An 18803-nucleotide genomic window follows, 5' to 3' on the forward strand; every position below is an offset into this window, starting at 1 on the left:
GTGCTCCTGCGCGACTGGATTGGTCAGAACAGGTGGGCCTCATCACAGTCTCAGCCAGCAAGGGATATGCATGCTCCTCCCTTGTCGGAGGAAAGAAACGGAGATCCTTGGCTTCTGAAGGACTGGAGACATAATTTGGGGTTAGCATCTGCTCATAATATATAGTCACTCGTTGCTTTGTAAGAGGATGGAGGCAGCTCTGCAGCTAGTTTGGATTCAAATTTTATTTTGAATATTGAAAAACAAACAATAAATTCAAATCTCAGGAAAAATCTTCCATGATTCATTGGTAGTAGTTGTTTTACTTTAGTAGTGCTCTTCAAAATACTCAGTTTTAATTTTACAGTTATCAGTCTGCAAACTGCAGAAAGTCCCAAATCTCATTTCCACTGAGCACGGGCTTTCCTTGTTTGTGTTCCTCACTTGGAAATAAAGGATTGTAGCCACCAAAGGTAACAGTTTACACTTACACACAGTGGTCGTGAGTTCCTCCCAAAAATGTTCTCGGTAGGGACAGGTATCAGACCCAAACAAAGAAAATTAACACCACAGGGTATGCCCTTCTACCAGGAAAAGAAGAAGAGAAAAGGAAGGGACACTACATGGAAAAAAGAAAGTGCATTAAGAGTAAAAAAAGTAAAAATAAAGCACCATTGAGGAATACGGACCAGAGAGTCCAACAGCAAAAAAGAAACAGGGTGGAGAAGGGTCATTAATAAAGGCCTTAAACGTCTCATCCCATGCAGACTTCCTCTTCCCCACATCCTTCCCACACTTAGTTGGCCATGCTTCCAAAATGGAATACTGCTGGTGTTTGTCACAAGATAGCATCGGTTGCTCCAGTAGGATGGAAAAAAACAATGAGGAGGAACAAAATAAAACGGCTGCTCTGTGCTATACGTCTCCTTTTTGGCATAGAAAGGAACATTGCCTATAACAAGAGAAAGAACCAGACAGTGCTACATTCATCCTCCCATCTCTGAGTCCTACGATCCAACAGGAACTACAAGCCATGGACAGTCCTTCAACCGTTTTCACTGGAGCAGATTAACCGCATGTCCCAAGAGGCAGGTTCACAGCCTTCCTGCCCTACTGTGAATACACCAGCAGCCAGAGGGAATGTAATGCTCTGTGGTGTCTTAGGCATAATGTTCATCTGCAATACTCCTGGTGGGTCCTCACCACTGAAGAACAATGGTACAGCAGCAATACACTGCACGGAAAACTGTATGGAGCCACATCAAAGGGACATCATCTGCTCGTTCTTCTGAAAACTATTTCTGCTTACATTTCTGTATGTTGAGATTAATTAACTTTGCCAAACACAGGACAGAGTGAGACTTGCTGGGTACAGGGGCATTTTAGAGAGCTGGGCTTTTGGAAAAAAAATAAAAAGACTGTGCACAGCTAAAGTAAAATCAACTAGAAAATCAAATAATACCTGGTCAAAAGCCCTCAAACTGACATGACAGCTACCCACAAAACACTTGAATATTTTTAAAAAATTAATACATTTCATTAAGCAGAATGAAAATGAAAGTAAGAATACATACAATAGTACTTCATTTTTACTACCCATCCAATCAATTGTTTTTTAAAGCTAGGGGAATTAAGAAAAGCAAAATGGGAAAGTGACTGACCCAAGACATCAGAGTCCCCAAGATGTCTGTGGCAATTATTTACAGAACCCAGCTCCTAATTAGGAATTGGGTTTATCCTGATGAAAAGCGATCCACACATAGATCGAGAGAGACCCAAAGCAGTGAAGCAGAGGTAGGGTATGACACGGAAAAGTAACAACACTCCATGTGATTTAACTACAACATCAAAACACACTCAGCCTTTTCCTTAAAGACCCTATGCAGGACTGGACCCTTTTGAATAACATTAGCGGTGCAAGATCAGTCTTTTTGAAACCACTCCTTTTGAAGTCATCCAAAACAAACCAAATACTCACAAAGTCACAACTGTTGCACTGGTTGTTTTTCAGATGACGCTTGGCTCAAAACAAGGGTATAAGGTTGCCATCGCTACCTAACACTTTTTGCTTTTACTTAAGTTTTAAAATGTTCATTCTTATTGATGCCATGGTGCTAGGTAAAAGGTTATTTGAGGAGGCAGAAAGGGGCAACACACTAGCTGTCATTCCTTCCTTCCTGTTCCATGGCAAGGAGCACACTGATGATATCAGGAACTGAAAATTCTCCCTTTTTGTAGATTAATTGATTGGGGAGATTTACAGTAGAAGAAAAAAAAACGAGCAAATGTTGTACTTACCCGTCTAACTCATTAAGAAACGCATCCCATGTAATCATAACGCAGGAAAAAGAAAATTTGCAATGCTTTAAGAGTGTAAAAATCGAGAATTTACACATTTTAATTGTTTTCATAATAAAGAGGCAATATTACAAATATTTTTGAAAGATGAGTATTATTTCCTGCGCTGAGAGCCTTTTGCTCCTGTCATTCCTGTGCACAACGCACAGCCATACAGTGCCATCTAGTGCTCCCGGGCCCTGCCGGGAATAACGGGGAGCACTTCGAAAGGATGTTCCAAATTATTTCACAATAATAAACACGGATTAGTTTTGCTTTTCAGAAATACAGTACTACAGGATAAAACAATCACCTCTCATAGCTGACAGGGCAGATATTATTCTGTACTACCATTGTTCTTTTGAGTAGTACTGAGGAAATTATTAGAAGAAAAAAAACAATGTCTGACTATACAGTAAGCAATATTTAACTGTCATCAGTAGGAGATATAATCATATTGAGAGCATACAGTATATTGCACAGAGTCAAATATTGTACCAACATTTAGAACTAGTTTGATCAGGTATACCACAAAAAAAAAAGATGTGAGGAGAGGGAGAACGAGTGAACAACTAATTCAAATGATGCCATGCTTTAAGGGCAAATATTTGGTCCTTAGGGCTGAAATACGCACAGCAAATGCATAGTTGATTTTGGACACAGTTACCCAAAGCTATACAATACTGATCTCATACTGCTGTGTTGCTCACAGGATCAGAACTAATTTTCTGCTGCCTCAGCACTCAATTTGTCCTTTTAGTTTTTGTATCTAAACTAAAACCCTCCAAGCAATACCCTACTTAATTTGTAAGTATCAACCAAAAATTTCACTGCTCACTTACAAAGCAAATGGTACTTGAGTTGGAAGTAATTTGGAGCACACAGGAAAAATGGAGTGAACTCAGTGTTGCAATATTCTGCTGTAAAATACTGTGTGGATTGGCTGTATTTCAATAATACCTTATAAGGTTTAGGAAATCTTTGTGCTGTTGCAGAGATGCAAAGGGGACAGAATCCAATTTGCTTTTCCATGCAGCATATATGCTCCCTTTCAGAGTCAGATCCTGAATTTGTATGTGGCCAAAACTATTGTGCTTTTAATAAAAATTCAGAATAAAATCATTTACTCTGTTCAGTGACTGTCATGAAGACCAAAATGTTTCCAGCAAGCAAAACAGCTCAAGAGGGGGCTTGAACAGAGAGAGCAGGACGGTCTGAGATCAGTTTTGGCCATTTATAAAACTGCATCTTGAGGCTACAGTTACCTGAAATGCTGTCATGCAATCTGGAGGCTTGCTCCTAACGAAATGAGAAGATCCTGCTTCCATTCTTTTTCCCTCAGAGGCTCTGGCAGTCATTAGACCCTTCTGTGGCTTGATTCAGCTTAATAACCTGAAAGACAATTATTCATTGTTTCCACTTGGGTTATAAACTAAGAGTGTTGATGAAAAGATATGATGTGTCTGTATGGAGTTGGTGTAAAGGAAGGAATCGGAATCAGGCAGCCCAGAACAGGGAAAACAAAAGGGAGGATGAAGACATTCCCCTTTTTGCTGTGCAGTTACGAAAAAGAAAAGAAATCTAACTAGATACAAAACATTTGGACTTCCAACACTTCTAGCTTATCGTCTTAATTTTCAGTCTACTTGCTGGCTGCAGGGTTGTTTTTCAACCCTTCTCCAACAAGGGGAGAATTCCACACTCTGTCTTACATGCTCATGCCTCTGACAAATGGGGATAGGCTGCGTACGGTGCACGAGGCAGTTAGGCATGTGGATTTTCTGTTCCTGTCACTAATATTTTTCCCAGCATGCTGGGCCATCTGCTGGTTCTTTCCCACTTGAAACATTTTATAAATCCACTACTAGATCTTTCCAGCTGCCCAGCTACATTATTTATTTAGACAGGTAATATGTGCTTCATAAAGATCCAAGCACTTATTCTACGTACACACATAGAATCACAGAATCACAGAATCATAGAACAGTTTGAGTTGGAAGGGACCTTAAAGATCATGTAGTTCCAACCCCCCTGTTGTGGGCATGGACATGTCCCACTAGATCAGGCTCTCATCCATATTTTGCCCCAGATTAGGCAGGTATAGCACCAGCTGAGTAATTTTTGTCCATGCCATTCTGGAAATCATCTAGTGATATCTCATACTCAACTCAGATCGTCCAAAAATGGATGGGAGTCTTTCTATTAACTCCAGTGGGCAACCTAATAAATGTCAATAATTCAATTTATTCCAATACTTGGAAATAAATGGGGAAACCAAACTGATAACTATTTGAATAAATTAATTCTATGTCAATTTTGGTTTCCAGGATTTTCTTGATTTGCTTGGGTAGAAAGAAAGTAATAAGAATAAATACAACTGGAGACTGCTCTTTTGAGGCACTTTCTTCACTAAAGAGCTAAATGACCACTTATTCTTGGACCTAAAGAAATCTTCATATCAAACAGGCAAATAGAGTTGTTTGGCTAGCAAATAAAAATATTTCTTCTTAAAATAAATGAAAAAGTGTTAGATTTTAACAGCCCAACAGAAATGGCTGAGATTTAAACTGCCACTAAATTCTTCTAGCTCTGCTTCTGTGAGATAAAAATATCTTCTACTTTCTGAGGCTTTTCTTTCACTTATTTGATCGTGAGGAGAAGATACTGTAGATTTATATGTTGTTTGTACTGGAAAGCACAGCTGTTTTAGCTTTTCTGTCAGCCCCCCAGGATCCTGTCTTTATAATGACTTTTTTAAACGCACAGCGGGTTTGCCTAAGCAAATTTAATTTGTATTTGGATCTGGATCCAAAGGAAATTAAAAAAAAAAAAAAAACCCAGAACACTTCCCTCCCCCCCTCCAGTGTCACCTTTAGAAAAGAGGGGATTTTATTCTAAATAGCGTAAAAATGCTTTAGCCTGTCATGGGTAAGAAATCGGTTTAAGTTGGCCCTGTCATGTAGGCTATTTAAATATATAAAAGTAAGCCAAAGGTACACATTGCCCTTACCAACAACAACAAAGTAAATAAAAAATGCATATTGTTAAAAAGCAAACTACAGGAGCTTATTTCCATGAAACAATTAATTTGGAGAAAGAAGAAAGAGAAAACAAGGTGACAAAACAAATCCTAATAAATCCAGATGAATTCAAAGTAATATAAGATGAAAACAGGAAGGCTCAGGGTCAATGTGAAGAACAATTAGGAGATTTAAAGAAAAACAGTGACATGAACCAGAAGAAGTGAAGTTGTGAGAGAATCCCAGAGGCAGATGGGGTATCAGAGGCAAAAAGAACATAAGAAAGGCAAGGCACACAGCTAAGAGTAGTGGTGGCGAATTAACTGCTCTTTAAACTGGAAAAAAAATAAACTAAGAAAATTATGATAGAGACTGATGCACTTTTGGAGAAAAAAATAACCTATTTAACTGCAAGAAGTCATCAGCAGAAAAATGTATCCACCTAATTCCAAAAGAACTGAAGAATTAACTGATTGCGTCTGTTAATAAAACCAGCTATTATGAGAAAAGGCAGGAAGAAACAAGTTTTGCAGTTATCAAATGGGTATTGAATGGGTATCGGAACAGCTGTAAGCCAGAAGGATATGCTTCTGTGTCAGGTAAATTAATTAATAAAATAATTACATTTAAACCCCCATAAAATTATATAATAGTCCTAATGAAATTTGGATTAAAAAGAACAGGAAAATATCCTCAGACTCCTTTGGGAGAGTGACAAAATATGACAGTGTTACCAGTAGACACATCTGATTTGGATGCCCAGGAAGCCTTTGACAACAGGCCAGGCAATTCCCATAATACACACCTAGGTTTAACCCGGATGGTCCAGGTTTCAGAATATTCCGTCAGGCATCACATTTCAGTGAAAAACAGGTAAAAGTACAATTACAAGAGAAAGGTACTGACTACTTGTATTAGCAACAGCAGAGAGGAAAAAAATACAATTAACATTTCTGCCATCTCTTCAAAACTTTCTTGGCTCCAGGGAACGAAACAAACAAACAAATCTGCCAGGATCCTTGCTCTGTCCTTCTACTGTGGTAAGGTAGCAGATACACCCTATCCTGTCCACATGTAACAATTTGTGCTGGACACCAGATTCAGTCCACTACGCCCTGGTGAGTGCTTGGATTCCGATGGACAGGACTTGAAATAGTGATGGAATGAGAGAGAGGCTAAAAACTGGTTGAGAAGGGGGAAAACAACAATTACTCAAATCCTACTTCACTTCGAATAATACTGAATATTTACTTTTTTTTTTTTCCACCGCTGACAATTCATTTTTAAAAGCAGAAAGGAAGAATAAAATTTATTTGAAAAGTATGGACTTCACTCAGAGCTTCTGAAGTCACGGAAGGGCTTCCAATGGCTTTAATGAGCTTTGGCTCAAGCCCTTATAGTGTAGCAAAGAAAACAATATAAACTGAAGCAGGATTTATATCCCTACTATAAATAACGTATGTAATCTCAATTACTGTAGACAGTATTTGTAGATATCTAATTTATCATTATTAAAGTGAGATTATGGCAGCTTTATGTGAGGCAGAGGCAAATCTGGGTCATTACTGAAAACAGTTCATTTACATTATCCACTATAACTACTCCGGCAGTTCCATTCTTCATGTTTAAAATCTCAGCCTTGCCCCCCTGCGGCCCGCAGGAATGTAGCACACGTGCCCAGCGTAAGGCTGGCTGAAACTAGGCTGAAAATGAAAAATAAAGAGCATGAATAATCCTTTTTGTTTTGTCATTTTTCCTTCAAATTTGAAATACAAATGTAAAATAGTCAATAGTCAGAGCTCTACAGCCACATTGATCTATCCCTGCTGTTAAGTATCAACATGAAATTTGAAAATAAAAGTGTCAGACATCTATATGGCCCTCAAGGTAGAAAATAACCACTTTAATGTATTAGCAAAGTCTCATACATCATCTTCACCACTACCATCAAAATAGCTACCCGGGGCTCTGCATGGCAATGAAAATCCATGGCTACGGGCCTTAAAAGACAATTCCAGATAAAATAACACTCTCTCCCTTAAAAAGAACCCAGTAAATAAGATGTTTGCAGGTCAAACACCTGAAAATAGACAATCACCTTATGAACTCCAATAGTTTTAGCAAAAAAAATGCCCCACTCTATCTATATATGTGGGGAAACGAAACCAACCACATCTAATAGACTATTCCTTCACAACTAATTTGATGATACGATAAGGTTTGTTTCACCTCTCTTACTTCATCACTCTCTTCCTTCTCTGTGAAAAGTAATTTCTCTTCAGACTAACCTGTGCAGGTTTAGTAAAAGAGCTTCCAACTTGGTCCACTGTGTCCCTCAGAAAACATTCCACGGGATTGCCAGGCTCTCTCTTGTCAGGAACAAGAGAAATAACCATTAATTTTAAAAAGGTCATGTCATCGACTGTGGACCGCCTGACGGGTCTCACTCTGTTTCTTCTTACAGCAGCTGGATGCACAGTTAGAAACCTTATATTTTTTATTTTTTACTGTATTTTTTCCAAGAAAGAATTCTTCCTCCCTAACAACTTCCTACTGCTAATTTGACATATTTGTTATTCAGAAAGACTGGTACAGCCCCTTATTTTATCAATTAAGTACACAAAGCAACAGGGCAAGCTCCTAAGCTTCCCGCTTGCCTTCTCTTTCCTCGAGATGTTAACCAAACTGGCTCACTCTCAGCAGCCATTTGATCCCTTTGTCTCCTGAAACTACCAGAAAAAGGAAATCAATGCCAACTGTGGAGGTGATTCTGTATTGACACTTCTCCAATAGAATCCAGACTTAGACCACCGATGTGTTTCAGAGGGGACATCCACCCTCAATCAGATGGTTGCAATTTTCCAACAGCATCTGCCCTGGGATGCATTCAAGGAAGCAACACAAGCTAAGAAAGATTCTTTATTTCTTTATCATTTTTTACACCACTGATTCTTCAAGCTGGTGCTGTATTTTGAAGTATATCAATATAAAACATCCTACTTAAAATTGTTACTTTACTACAAATATAAACCACAAATAAAATATTATCAACTTATTGAATACAATTTGATATTATTTCATGAATTATGTTAACCTGCTATACTTCGATCTGCAGTATAGTTAGTTAATATTTTCTTTCAGCCCACCAGCCAAAAGGCTAATCCTTGCAGCAGCTGTTACTACTCCAGTACAGAATGAACGTGAATTTAACCTCTCCTGGATATAGCCTAATAAATTCTGTTGTTTTTCTAAGCACTTCTGTGAATTAAAATGGACGTTGGCTTGCCATCCAAATTCATGAACAGGTCTGAAGTGGCTTTTAGGCAAGTCGCCAAATAACTTCCCAATTCCCTTATAGGGTATAGCTCTCACTCCAGAGATCTTATGAGCAAGAACTGAAAAACAACATCTTCTCCATTTCCTCAAAATTACTTTTCATTTTCTCAGCATTATTTAAATAAATTAGGGACAACATTACATTAAAATAATACGAAGGGTTCATTTGTTCTCTTCAGTTCTTAATGATTTCAACTTAATTGTACCAATACAAATATGAGAAGAACAGGCACTGCTGCAACCTTTCTGACAATGCAAAGGCCAGGATATTGAAAAGCTTGAACATAAAATTCAACCCAATGTATGCGTTTGGATGTTGAATAAGGCTGAGGAAAACAGGAATGCTCCCCAATACAATGAATATCTACGACTAGGAACAAATATATTTTTCAGCTGATGCTTAACTTTATTCTAACGAAAACCAATATATACTATGAAGTCTTCCTTTTCTCCAAGGCTTCAATTTCCTTTTTTTAAAGTAACAAAATTTAGCCTTTGATTTGGGAAAGCAATAAGCAGCCATCTAAACTTTAAACCAATTGGAAATCTACTGAAGTTAAGTACATTACTTGTGGTTCCATATCTTCCCTACTGGAGAGGAAATGTTTCCTGTTTCAACTGGAAGTCATGGCCAGCTGGCACCAATGTGTGGCTTAGAACATTTTACAATGTGAAGTATTCGGCACCCCTGTACAGAGGCCTGCCTGCTGATAATAGGTTTTCTTTCTGTTTCACCCAGCCCTAGCCAGTCTGTAAGGAGGAATGTTTTTAAGCTGAAAGAAAGGAGATTGAGATGAGATCTCAGGAAAAAATGCATTCCTCTGAGGGTGGTGAGGCCCTGGCCCAGGTTGCCCAGGGAAGCTGTGGCTGCCCCATCCCTGGAGGTGTCCAAGGCCAGGTTGGATGGGCCTTGGGCAGCCTGATCCAGTGGGAGGTGTCCCTGCCCATGGCAGGAGGTTGGAACTGGAGTGGCTTTGAGGTCCCTTCTGTCCCAAACCACTCTGCGATTCTATGATTCTATGATTTTGACAGACATCCTGCCTGCCTGCGCCTCCCCGCAGTGGTTTAACCTATTCTCAACTTTAACGCTGTTCTCAACTCCTCTTTCCCCCTCATACTCTATCCCCACTCTGAGCCAGGGAACCTGCCTGGCCCCTCGCTGCTGGGGGAGCCGCAGTCCTGTCCTGCAGCACAGCCTTCCCACCCTACCCTCACCCTCACGGAATCAGAGAATCGCTTGTTGGAAAAGACCTTTGAGTCCAACCGTACCTGTCCACTACTAAACCAGCCTGCTGAGCACCTTGTCTGCCTGTATGTTAAACACCTCCAGAGATGGGGACTCCACCATGTCCCTGGGCCGCTCTACCAGTGCTTCTCCACTCTTTCAGTAAAGATTTTTTTCCTAATACCCAGTCTAAACTTTCTCTGATGTAATGTGAGGCCATTTCCTCTCATCCTGTCCCTTGTTACTTGGGAGAAGAGACCAACACCCACCTCACCACCTCCTTTCAGGAGCTGCAGAGAGCGATGAAGTCTCTCCTCAGCCTCCTCTTCTCCAGACTGAACAGCCCCAGGTCCCTCAGCTGCTCCTCATAACCCTTGTTCTCCAGCCCCCTCCCCAGCTCTGTTCCCTCCTTTGGACACGCTCCAGCCTCTCAATGCCGTTCTTGCACTGAGGGCCCAGCACTGAGCCCAGGATCCGAGCTGCGGCCTCACCAGCGCCGAGCACAGGGGCTCGGTCCCTGCCCTGCTCCTACGGCCACGCTGTTTCTGATATAGCCCAGACCTCAGCGGCGTTTCAACAACACAAACGCAACAGGGTCTGTTGCCTCGTTCCTCTCGGAAAAGCCGCGGGGTCACGGCCGTTGTTTCTCACTGGGTGCGAAGACTCCATTTCCCGACGGGCACCGCGGCGCCATCGCGGAGCGAGGGGGCGTGGCCAGAGCGGGGATACGGCCAGTGAATAGCTGTGGTCGGAAGGGCGCGGCCAATGAAAGAGCCCGATGGGGCGCGAGGAGGCGTGGCCAGAGCACGAGAGGGCGTGGCCAAAGCGCGAGGCGTGATCAGAATGTGAGGGCGTGGCCAATGAATGACCGCGACCGGAACGTAGGGGGCGTGGCCAGAGAGCAAAGGGGCGTGATCAATGAGAGGGCGCGGCCAGCAGGGGCGTGGCCAGAGAGTGAGGCGCGGCTACAGCTACTGAGGGGGTCATAGCCAGATTGTGGGGGCGTGGTCAGTGTATGAAGTGTGCCCAGAGCGCGGGTAGGGGCGCGGCCAGAGCACAGAGGGCGTAGTTAGAACGCGGGAATGGGCGTGGCTAAGGTGTGTGGCGCGGCTCAGCGCTGGAGGGGGCGTGGCCGAGGAGTGGTCCCTCTGCAGGTTATGGAGGCGTGGTCAGATGGCGGCGCTAGGGGCGGGTTAAAATGGCGGAGGCGGGGCAAAATGGTGAGGGGGTGTGACAAAATGGCGGGGGGCAAGGTTGGATGACGACTCTGTGGGCGGGACAAAATGGCGGGGGGCGTGGACAGAGCGCTGGGGGCGGGACAAAATGGCGGGAGTCTGGCAAATTGGCGGGGCGTGGTCATATGATGCGCTGAGGGCGCGGCAATATGACGGGGCGGGGCAAAATGCGGGGGCGTGGCCAGATGGCGGTGCGAGGGGGCGGGTCAAGATGGCTGCGCTGTCGGCGCGGGGCCGGGCGGCGCTAACGTGGCGCGTGTGGCGGGCGCCGTGGGGCTGCCGGGCGCGGCGGGGGCTGGGGCAGGAGGCGGCTGGCGGTACGGCGCGGGCGGGGGACCCGGTGTGTGAGGAGAGCGGGGGCGGCGGGGCCGTGGCGACGCGGCTGCAGCGCGTGCGGGTCCCCGGGGGACCCCGTTTCTCACGGGATTCTGCTTGAGGATCTGGGCGTCCCCGGCCTGGGCAGGCATAGCCTCTGGGGGTGGGAAACCGGCTGCATGGCGGTGGGGAAGGGAGTTCAGTCCGGCTGGAGGCCGGTCACAAGCGGCATCCCCGGGGCTCAGGGCTGGGGCCAGTCCTGCTCGGTGTCTTTATCCATGACCTGGATGAAGGCATTGAATGGGCCCTTAGTAAGTGCACAGATGGCACTGAGCTGGAAGGAAGTGTGGGTCTGCTGGAGGGTAGGGAGGCTCTGCAGAGGGATCTGAACAGGTTGGACTGCTGGGCTGAGACCAACGGGATGGGGTTCAACAAGGCCAAGTGATGAGTTCTGCACTTGGGGCATAACAACCCCATGCAGCTCCAGGCTGGGGGAAGAGTGGCTGGAAAGCTGCCTGGCAGAGAAGGACCTGGGGGTGTTGGTTGACTGTGACTGAACATGAGCCAGCAGTGGTCCAGGTGGCCAAGAAGGCCAATAGCATCTTGTCCTCTATCAGAAACAGCGTGGCCAGCAGGTCCAGGGACACGATTTTGCCCCTTTATTTGGCATTGGTGAGGCCACTCCTCGAATCCTGTGTTTAGTTTCATGTCCCTCACCACAAGAAAGACATTGAGGGGCTGGAGTGTGTCCAGAGAAGAGAATGGAGCTGAGGAAGGGGCTGGAGAACACATCTTATGAGGAGCAGCTGAGGGAACTGGGGTTCTTTAGCCAGCAGAAAACGAAGCTAAGGGGAGACCTTATCACTGTCTACAACTGCCTGAAAGGAGGTTGTGTAGAGGTGGGTGTTGGTCTCTTCGCCCAAGTGACAGGGAATAGGATGAGAGGGAATGGCCTCGAGCTGCGCCAGGGCAGGTTAAGATTGGACATTAGGAAAAAATTCTTCTTCAAAAGGGTTCTTGGGCACTGGCATGGGCTGCCCAGGGAGGTGGTTGAGTCACCATCCCTAGAAGTTTAAAAGATAGGTGGATGAAGTGCTTAGGGATATGACAGTATGATCTTGATGATCTCAGAGGTCTTTTCCAACCTAGTGATTCCATGATTCTCCATGTGCTGTTCTCACAGAAGGAAAAGCCACCGTGCCTGCCTTCACAGATGAGGCGGTGCAGACCCTGCTGTACAAGATGACTGGGCTGGACCTGCAGAAGGTGTTCAGGCCGGTGCGGCAGGAGCTGAAGCCCCCCAAGTACAAGCTGATGACAGAAGCCCAGCTGGAAGAGGTGGGCACCCTGCTTCCCTTGGAAATGAGAGTCGGGTTTAGCCACAGGGCTGTCACAGCCTCTCTTTCTGCTCCTACTTCTTGCCCTTGAGTGTTTCACTTTCTTTCCTTTTCCTAAACTTGGGTCAGTGCTTCTTCACTTTACATAGTTTTTTTTATCCAATTTTTATCAGTTTTTATGGAGTATGAAAGCAAATGGGATGCTTTTTTCCTTGAAGCAGGTTCTCTTCATCTTTCCTCATGCTTCCTAATTCTGTTAAATATATTTATCTGATATGTAGGTTGTAGCTCTGGGAATTCTTTGGCTACTTCTTTTCCTGTTGTCTGACCACGGTCCGGAATGATGAAGAGACCTGACTTTAGCCCATTCTTCTGTAACCATAATCATAGCTGTAGAGCAATTTTGATTGTGGTTTATGCTCTGGGCAAAATTTACCATGGAAAAAACAGCTGAAATAAACATGGTATTTGCAGTAGTATATGTAGATTTTAGGTTTGGAACTTCCTCCAGCAATTTGCCCAAGTTACGGTAGTGGTGTGTTGTTCACATGGAATTCATTTCCCCGGAGATGAAATTAGCGTCTCACTTCTTCTCAGCTGCAGATGGCAAAGGTCTTAAAAATTTCCGTCTAAATGAAAGTAGTAGTTCCAATCATCATTGTTAACTTTTCAATAGGATGAGTTTTAATTTTAAAATTAAGCTGCTTTTTTTTTTGTCCAAGGCCACAAGAAAAGCCATTGAGGAAGCTAAAAAAAAACTAACCATGCCTCCTGTTTTGAAAGAACGAGAGCCAATTAATGATGTTTTAGCAGATGACAAATTCCTTGAAGGAACTGAAACTACAAAATATGTGTTTACAGATTTAACGTACTCTGTTCCACATCGTGTAAGTAACAGTATATTAATTTACTTTAAGAGCTTATCATTCTTAAGTTCAAAATAAGCTTAGGTTTTAGTAACCTAGTAGTTATAGCAGTCTGCAAAAAGGCTGAGGAGTTGTAAATTCAGTCTGGTACAAGGCAGTAGTACAAAGAAGTGTTTCTAACGATTTGCTTCTAACTTCTTGTTATAAGTTAATTCCAGTGCTCAAAAGCAGGCAGGAGCCAGGGAGTGGTGGGACAGTTCGTTGATTATTTTAAAAGCATATACTTGTGATTTGCTGGGAGTGCTGAGTTCTTCCATACTTCCTAGAAGCTTTCCATGGAATTGGATTACTTAGTACTGTGTATCAACCAAAAGATTGAGCTGCTTCACAGTTGCAAAGAGCTGGTGGAAAGCTGAATAAATGATAAAAAAGCTGTGAAGAAACAGTTGTCAAATAGAATTGCATAGTATAAGGATAAAGATTGCTTTGTATAATGAAACATCTAGGTTGTCTTAAGTACCAGTAGTAAGCGGCTGGAAAAATTCCTAACAAATAGTTCAGATTCTAAGAAGTCTTCATGGTTCGAACACGCATATAATGATGATACTGTGAAATGGGTTGCCAAGCTCTCCATCTATGACTCCATCTGAGAGCCTTGCCCAGGAAGCTCTTTATTCTGCCTCCATGTGTTGAAAACTTCCTCGTCCCAACAAACTTCCCCGTCTGCTGTTGTAAATCAAATATGCTTGTTAACAGACTTAGGTATATATTTTTTTTGTTTTGTACTTGCCCTTACTTGATTCTAGCACCTTCCTCTGAAACTAAGTTAAAAACCTACAAGACACTTCCATTCTTACTTCAGAATGTGTTATTAAATGCATAAAATCAGGCCAGCAGCAACACTAACTCCTTTCTCTGAACATTAGTTATCTGTCTAAACTTCACAGAGCTGTAGCTTTTAGCCTGTGCACATGCAGAATTGTGTCACATAGTAAAATTAAGGTGCCAGTGTTTCACTTGATTAGAAGTTACCAAGGGAGAAATAATGAAGCTAGCATGTAGTACGTTCAATCAGTTAGAAACTGGGACTATTAATGTGAATTTAAGTATAGAAGGACTTTGCCAAATCAGAATCTTTTTTACAATGTCTCTAGCTACGAGGAGAGAAGATTTTGGGAGATGATTCACTTTCTTTACCTTATTTTCAGGAGCGTTTCATTGTAGTTAGAGAACCAAATGGTGTATTACGCAAAGCAACCTGGGAAGAACGAGACAGAATGATACAGATATTCTTCCCAAAAGAAGGGCGCAGAGTTATTCCCCCAGTCATGTTCAAGGACGAACACCTTGTGGTAAGATCTTCCTGGTTTTGAAAAGTGATTGTTTTTACTCAATTGTGCTCTGACAGTGAAACTGTGCTAATTGGACAGAGTAGCTCTCAATAAGCCAGACTGCTGCTTTGTTCTAAGCCGATGAATTCTGTTTTCAGCAATTGCTTATCACTTTGACTTCGTTAAAATACTTATGATGAAGTTACAGGTTAGGGCTAGGTTATCCCTGGAGAGGTGTAAATATTCTGTTAGGCTAGAAATCTGCGTTTACTTATTATGCCTCGATGAAATTGTATGCTTCATCTGAAAATGTGAACTGATACTTCAGGAAGAAAAAAAAGCCAGAAACAGTGTATTAATGTCATCAAGGAAGATACTGTACTTTTATCCATTTTGTCTTGTGATGAAGGGAACACTCACTGTAGGTGTTGCCCAGAACAGAAACGTTGTGGCTGCTGTTTTGATTTGGGAGAGTTGGAATGGTACAATACAGAATCTGTTACTGAGTTTGAACTGTTGTTTTAGACTGTGTTTCAACAAGACCGTCATGAGGATCTCCTTAACATGTGCATTGCGCAGTTCGAGCCAGATTCACCTGACTACATCAGAGTAAGTTCACTTTTCATTTTTCTAGTAAAAAAATACAATTAGTGAAGAATGTTAGGTTTTGTTTTGTAAACAGGAGCTTTATGTGGGGATCACAGGTGGTGTTTCATATATGCTGTTTTTTTTCCTTCATATAGATTACCTGTTATCCTTGTGATGAGCTTGGGTTTTTTTTCTTGCAGAAAAGTAAATCAGGTTTCTATAGAAGTAATTTTCAACAGTAGAAAAAGAACTGTAGATGCATAAAAATAGTCTTTAGGTAGGTACTTTTGGTATCAAGCCAGAATTGATGATAAACATGCCTTAGTGGCCCCAACCAGAGTTGTGCTACTAATGTCCTGTAACTGCTGTGTTAGGATTTGAAAGGAGCAGGTCAATAATGGATAAAGTGGGCCTGAGAGCACGGTACACAAAGTATTCTTTTTGACACAGACCAGGTACAAAAATATTCTTCTGGCAGAAATATTTAAATATAGTAACTGCAGTTACTGGTGAATATGTTGGTCTACGCATGCTTTTAAAATGTTTACTACTTGTAAGCTGTAACAATTTCTCAAATCGCTGAGAATGTCACTTCTATCAGGCAATTTTTCAAATACCCTTTCTTCTAAGTAAAGTTTCACCTCTTTGCTTTAGCACTTTTCTCTGTGAAGAATGGATTACAACTTGAAAGCAGTGAAATTGAAGGTTCAGAGGTGCCCTCCCCAAATTTTCAGTACATAGCTAGAATTTAGCTTTCTCTTAACAGAAAGTTGTGTAAGTATTAATAACTGGGTTATCCCAGCGTTACCCTGAATTATAACATGTATAAAGCTTTAAGGCAGCATGGCTCAGCCTGTGGCATAGGTCTGTACTTCAGGGAGCACTGAAAGGAGATTAAAAACGGTAGAAGTGAGAAACTGTCATCAAGCTCCAGTTACACTAGTGAAACGGAAACCTTTTCTGCGTACAGGTTCATCATCGGACATATGACGACATTGACAAACATGCCAAGTACGACCTGCTGCGTTCAACGAGACACTTTGGGGGAATGGTATGGTACCTAGTGAACAGAAAGAAAACAGATGGCTTACTGCTAGACATGATCAACAGAGACTTGTAAGTGGTGTTTGTCACTTGTTAATTCTGCTTATTTAAACAAATAGAAAACAAGTACCCTCGGAGTGAAAAAAATCCCAGTATTTCTGTAAGGTTTCATTTGCATGCCAGCTTAGGCTAGCTGTACCTTTTAGCTATCTAGATTCTGAATGGAAGCACCAGCTACAGTTGAAGTTGTAGGGTATTAAACTCAGTTTCTGCAGAAATAAGCCTTCTGTAGTTCCTGGGGTTTTATTTCTGTTTCCAATGTAATTGTCAGTACATTTCCGGGTCTGGGCATCACTCATCTCAAAGCCTTAACAATTTTATACTGCTGAGCTCAAATTTTGGCTTTTAAAGTTTGACATGCTCTGGGTTTTAGATCAATTCCAAAGAAGCTTAGGAACAGCTAGATGCACTTTCATTTTAAGGGAATGTATTTCTGTAGGATAGGCTGCTACAATTAGTTGAAACTCCCTTCAGCAAACAATATTTATTTGTTCAATATGCCGCAAGAGCTAGGAAGGAATTGTACAATTGGAACTCCAAGTTGCAGTGATAGTAGCATTCATTTCCTACTGTTGAAGTTGGGAACTTTCAACACGTGGTCAGATTTTACTTTGAAACCTGAGGATATGAAGAAATACAGGGAAGTTCCAGTTTTGTGATCAAATTGTTACAGGGGAAAAAAATCAAACATCAAATCCAAATTAGCAGACGTTGGAGAATCTTTACCTGCCACCTACTCACTTTTGGCGTGTGCTTATGTGAATGTAAAACATTTGTTCCAGGTTTAAATTCAGCTGAAGGCTCGTAGTCAGAAGATTCAATACTCCCTCTGTAAAACATGCTGGTTACTGCAGTCAATGTTAGAAAGGTTCTCTTTGGTGCAGTTGTTCTGCTAAAACCTTGGGTTTTGTTAATTAATTGTATTTTACAGAGAGATTTCAGCTGTATTACTGCTGAACGGTACACAAGGCTTCAGCAGCAGCAGGGATAAGTTTATGTATCTCCTGGTATGCCTTGTTTTTTGTGCTTCTGTGAACAGGCTGCCATTGACAAAGGATGCAATGCCTCTTGAGTTGTAGGTTCTGATGGTGGGGTCAAAGTATCCTTTCTCTAAACACTCATAGGTGTTAAGAGAAAGGAATTGCTGCAACTGGGCCTTTGTCTGTTTAGGTTGGATGACGCTACAAGTTTAATTACGCTGTATCATATGCTTCACCCTGAATGTCAGTCAGCAAAAGAAGCTAAAGAAGGGAAACTTCAAGGAGTTGATCTGATCAAGGTATTTTTTTCTAATGCTCCCTAACTACAGGAAAGAAAGATTTTTAAACAGCAAAAACCTGTTTAGGAGTCTGAATTTCTTCTTAGCTTAAGAACTAGATATTTAACTAGAACTGTTCTGCATGCCAGGTTGGGTGGGAGGTGTGTTTGGGCTTTGACTACATCAAGCTGCACCAGATTTCGGTTGTAGCTGGCTGATGTGCCACTGGAAAGATGAAGGCACATTACGCAACTGTGCTCTGAACTGTACCTGAATCCCTCTCCGGCCACGTTTGCAGGTATTTGCAAAAACTGAAACACAGAAAGAAGGCTACATACAGCTGGCCCTCCAGGCTTATGAAGAAGCAATGGCTACTTCTACAGCTTCGTGAAACGAACCTCTGTTTGTTGTAAGTCTGTTTATAAGCATTCTCCGAACAGGATTCCACAATAAATACTTTAAACAACTGACTGTTCCAGAAAATGTTTTACTAAAATATGCAGGAATCACTACAGCAGCTTGTTATTTCCAAAGATTCTGTAAATGAACTTAAAGCAGTCAGCACAAATTTCATTTTATGGTGACATGATGCCCTGGCTTTATTTTATTTACTGTTGCATCTTGAATCTAAAGAACTGCCTACAATTCATTTTACTTATGAAGTACAGTGTCTGGACAGCTGCATTTAGAAAAGTGTGCAACACCACATCCATCCCTTAAGACAGATTTCTGTTGTTACTTTTCCAGACAACCCTTTTAACTAAAGAGCTCACTGACCTCCTGAGTGCTAACATACAGACACAAAATAGCACAGTCAAAATAAAGTAAGGACAGATGGAAGCCTATATGGAAAGAAAAGGCAGTAGCCAAGC

At 42.2% G+C, this 18803-nt stretch overlaps 1 protein-coding gene and 1 long non-coding RNA gene across 2 annotated transcripts in view; one reads left to right on the top strand and one right to left on the bottom strand.

Annotated features, from left to right (window-relative positions):
* The window catches only part of LOC128853038 (uncharacterized), a 54703-nt gene extending 44137 nt beyond the window's left edge, over nucleotides 1-10566 (bottom strand). The window contains exons 1-3 of the long non-coding RNA XR_008451258.1: nucleotides 10167-10566; nucleotides 7625-7705; nucleotides 3582-3708 (exon numbers count right to left, since the gene is read on the bottom strand). This is a non-coding gene — a long non-coding RNA (uncharacterized LOC128853038). The remainder of the gene's footprint in view (nucleotides 1-3581; nucleotides 3709-7624; nucleotides 7706-10166) is intronic.
* A 741-nt stretch (nucleotides 10567-11307) lies between these two features.
* Nucleotides 11308-18749, top strand: MRPS22 (mitochondrial ribosomal protein S22). Its single transcript, XM_054073863.1, has 8 exons — nucleotides 11308-11449; nucleotides 12631-12785; nucleotides 13507-13671; nucleotides 14859-15002; nucleotides 15507-15590; nucleotides 16540-16685; nucleotides 17844-17952; nucleotides 18230-18749. Exons 1-8 carry the CDS (start codon nucleotides 11344-11346, stop codon nucleotides 18320-18322), a joined length of 1002 nt encoding a protein of 333 aa, XP_053929838.1. The 5' UTR covers nucleotides 11308-11343; the 3' UTR covers nucleotides 18323-18749.
* The last annotated feature ends 54 nt before the right edge of the window (nucleotides 18750-18803 follow it).

This window comes from Cuculus canorus, chromosome 9 (genome assembly GCF_017976375.1).
Source record: "Cuculus canorus isolate bCucCan1 chromosome 9, bCucCan1.pri, whole genome shotgun sequence".
NCBI lineage: Eukaryota > Metazoa > Chordata > Aves > Cuculiformes > Cuculidae > Cuculus > Cuculus canorus.

Coding starts and splice junctions, on each gene's coding strand:
- MRPS22 (XM_054073863.1), top strand. CDS start 11,344: ATGGCTGCGCTGTCGGCGCGGGGCCGGGCGGCGCTAACGTGGCGCGTG. Junction 12,786..13,506: donor CAGAAGCCCAGCTGGAAGAG/GTGGGCACCCTG, acceptor TTTTTGTCCAAG/GCCACAAGAAAAGCCATTGA. Junction 15,003..15,506: donor TCAAGGACGAACACCTTGTG/GTAAGATCTTCC, acceptor CTGTTGTTTTAG/ACTGTGTTTCAACAAGACCG.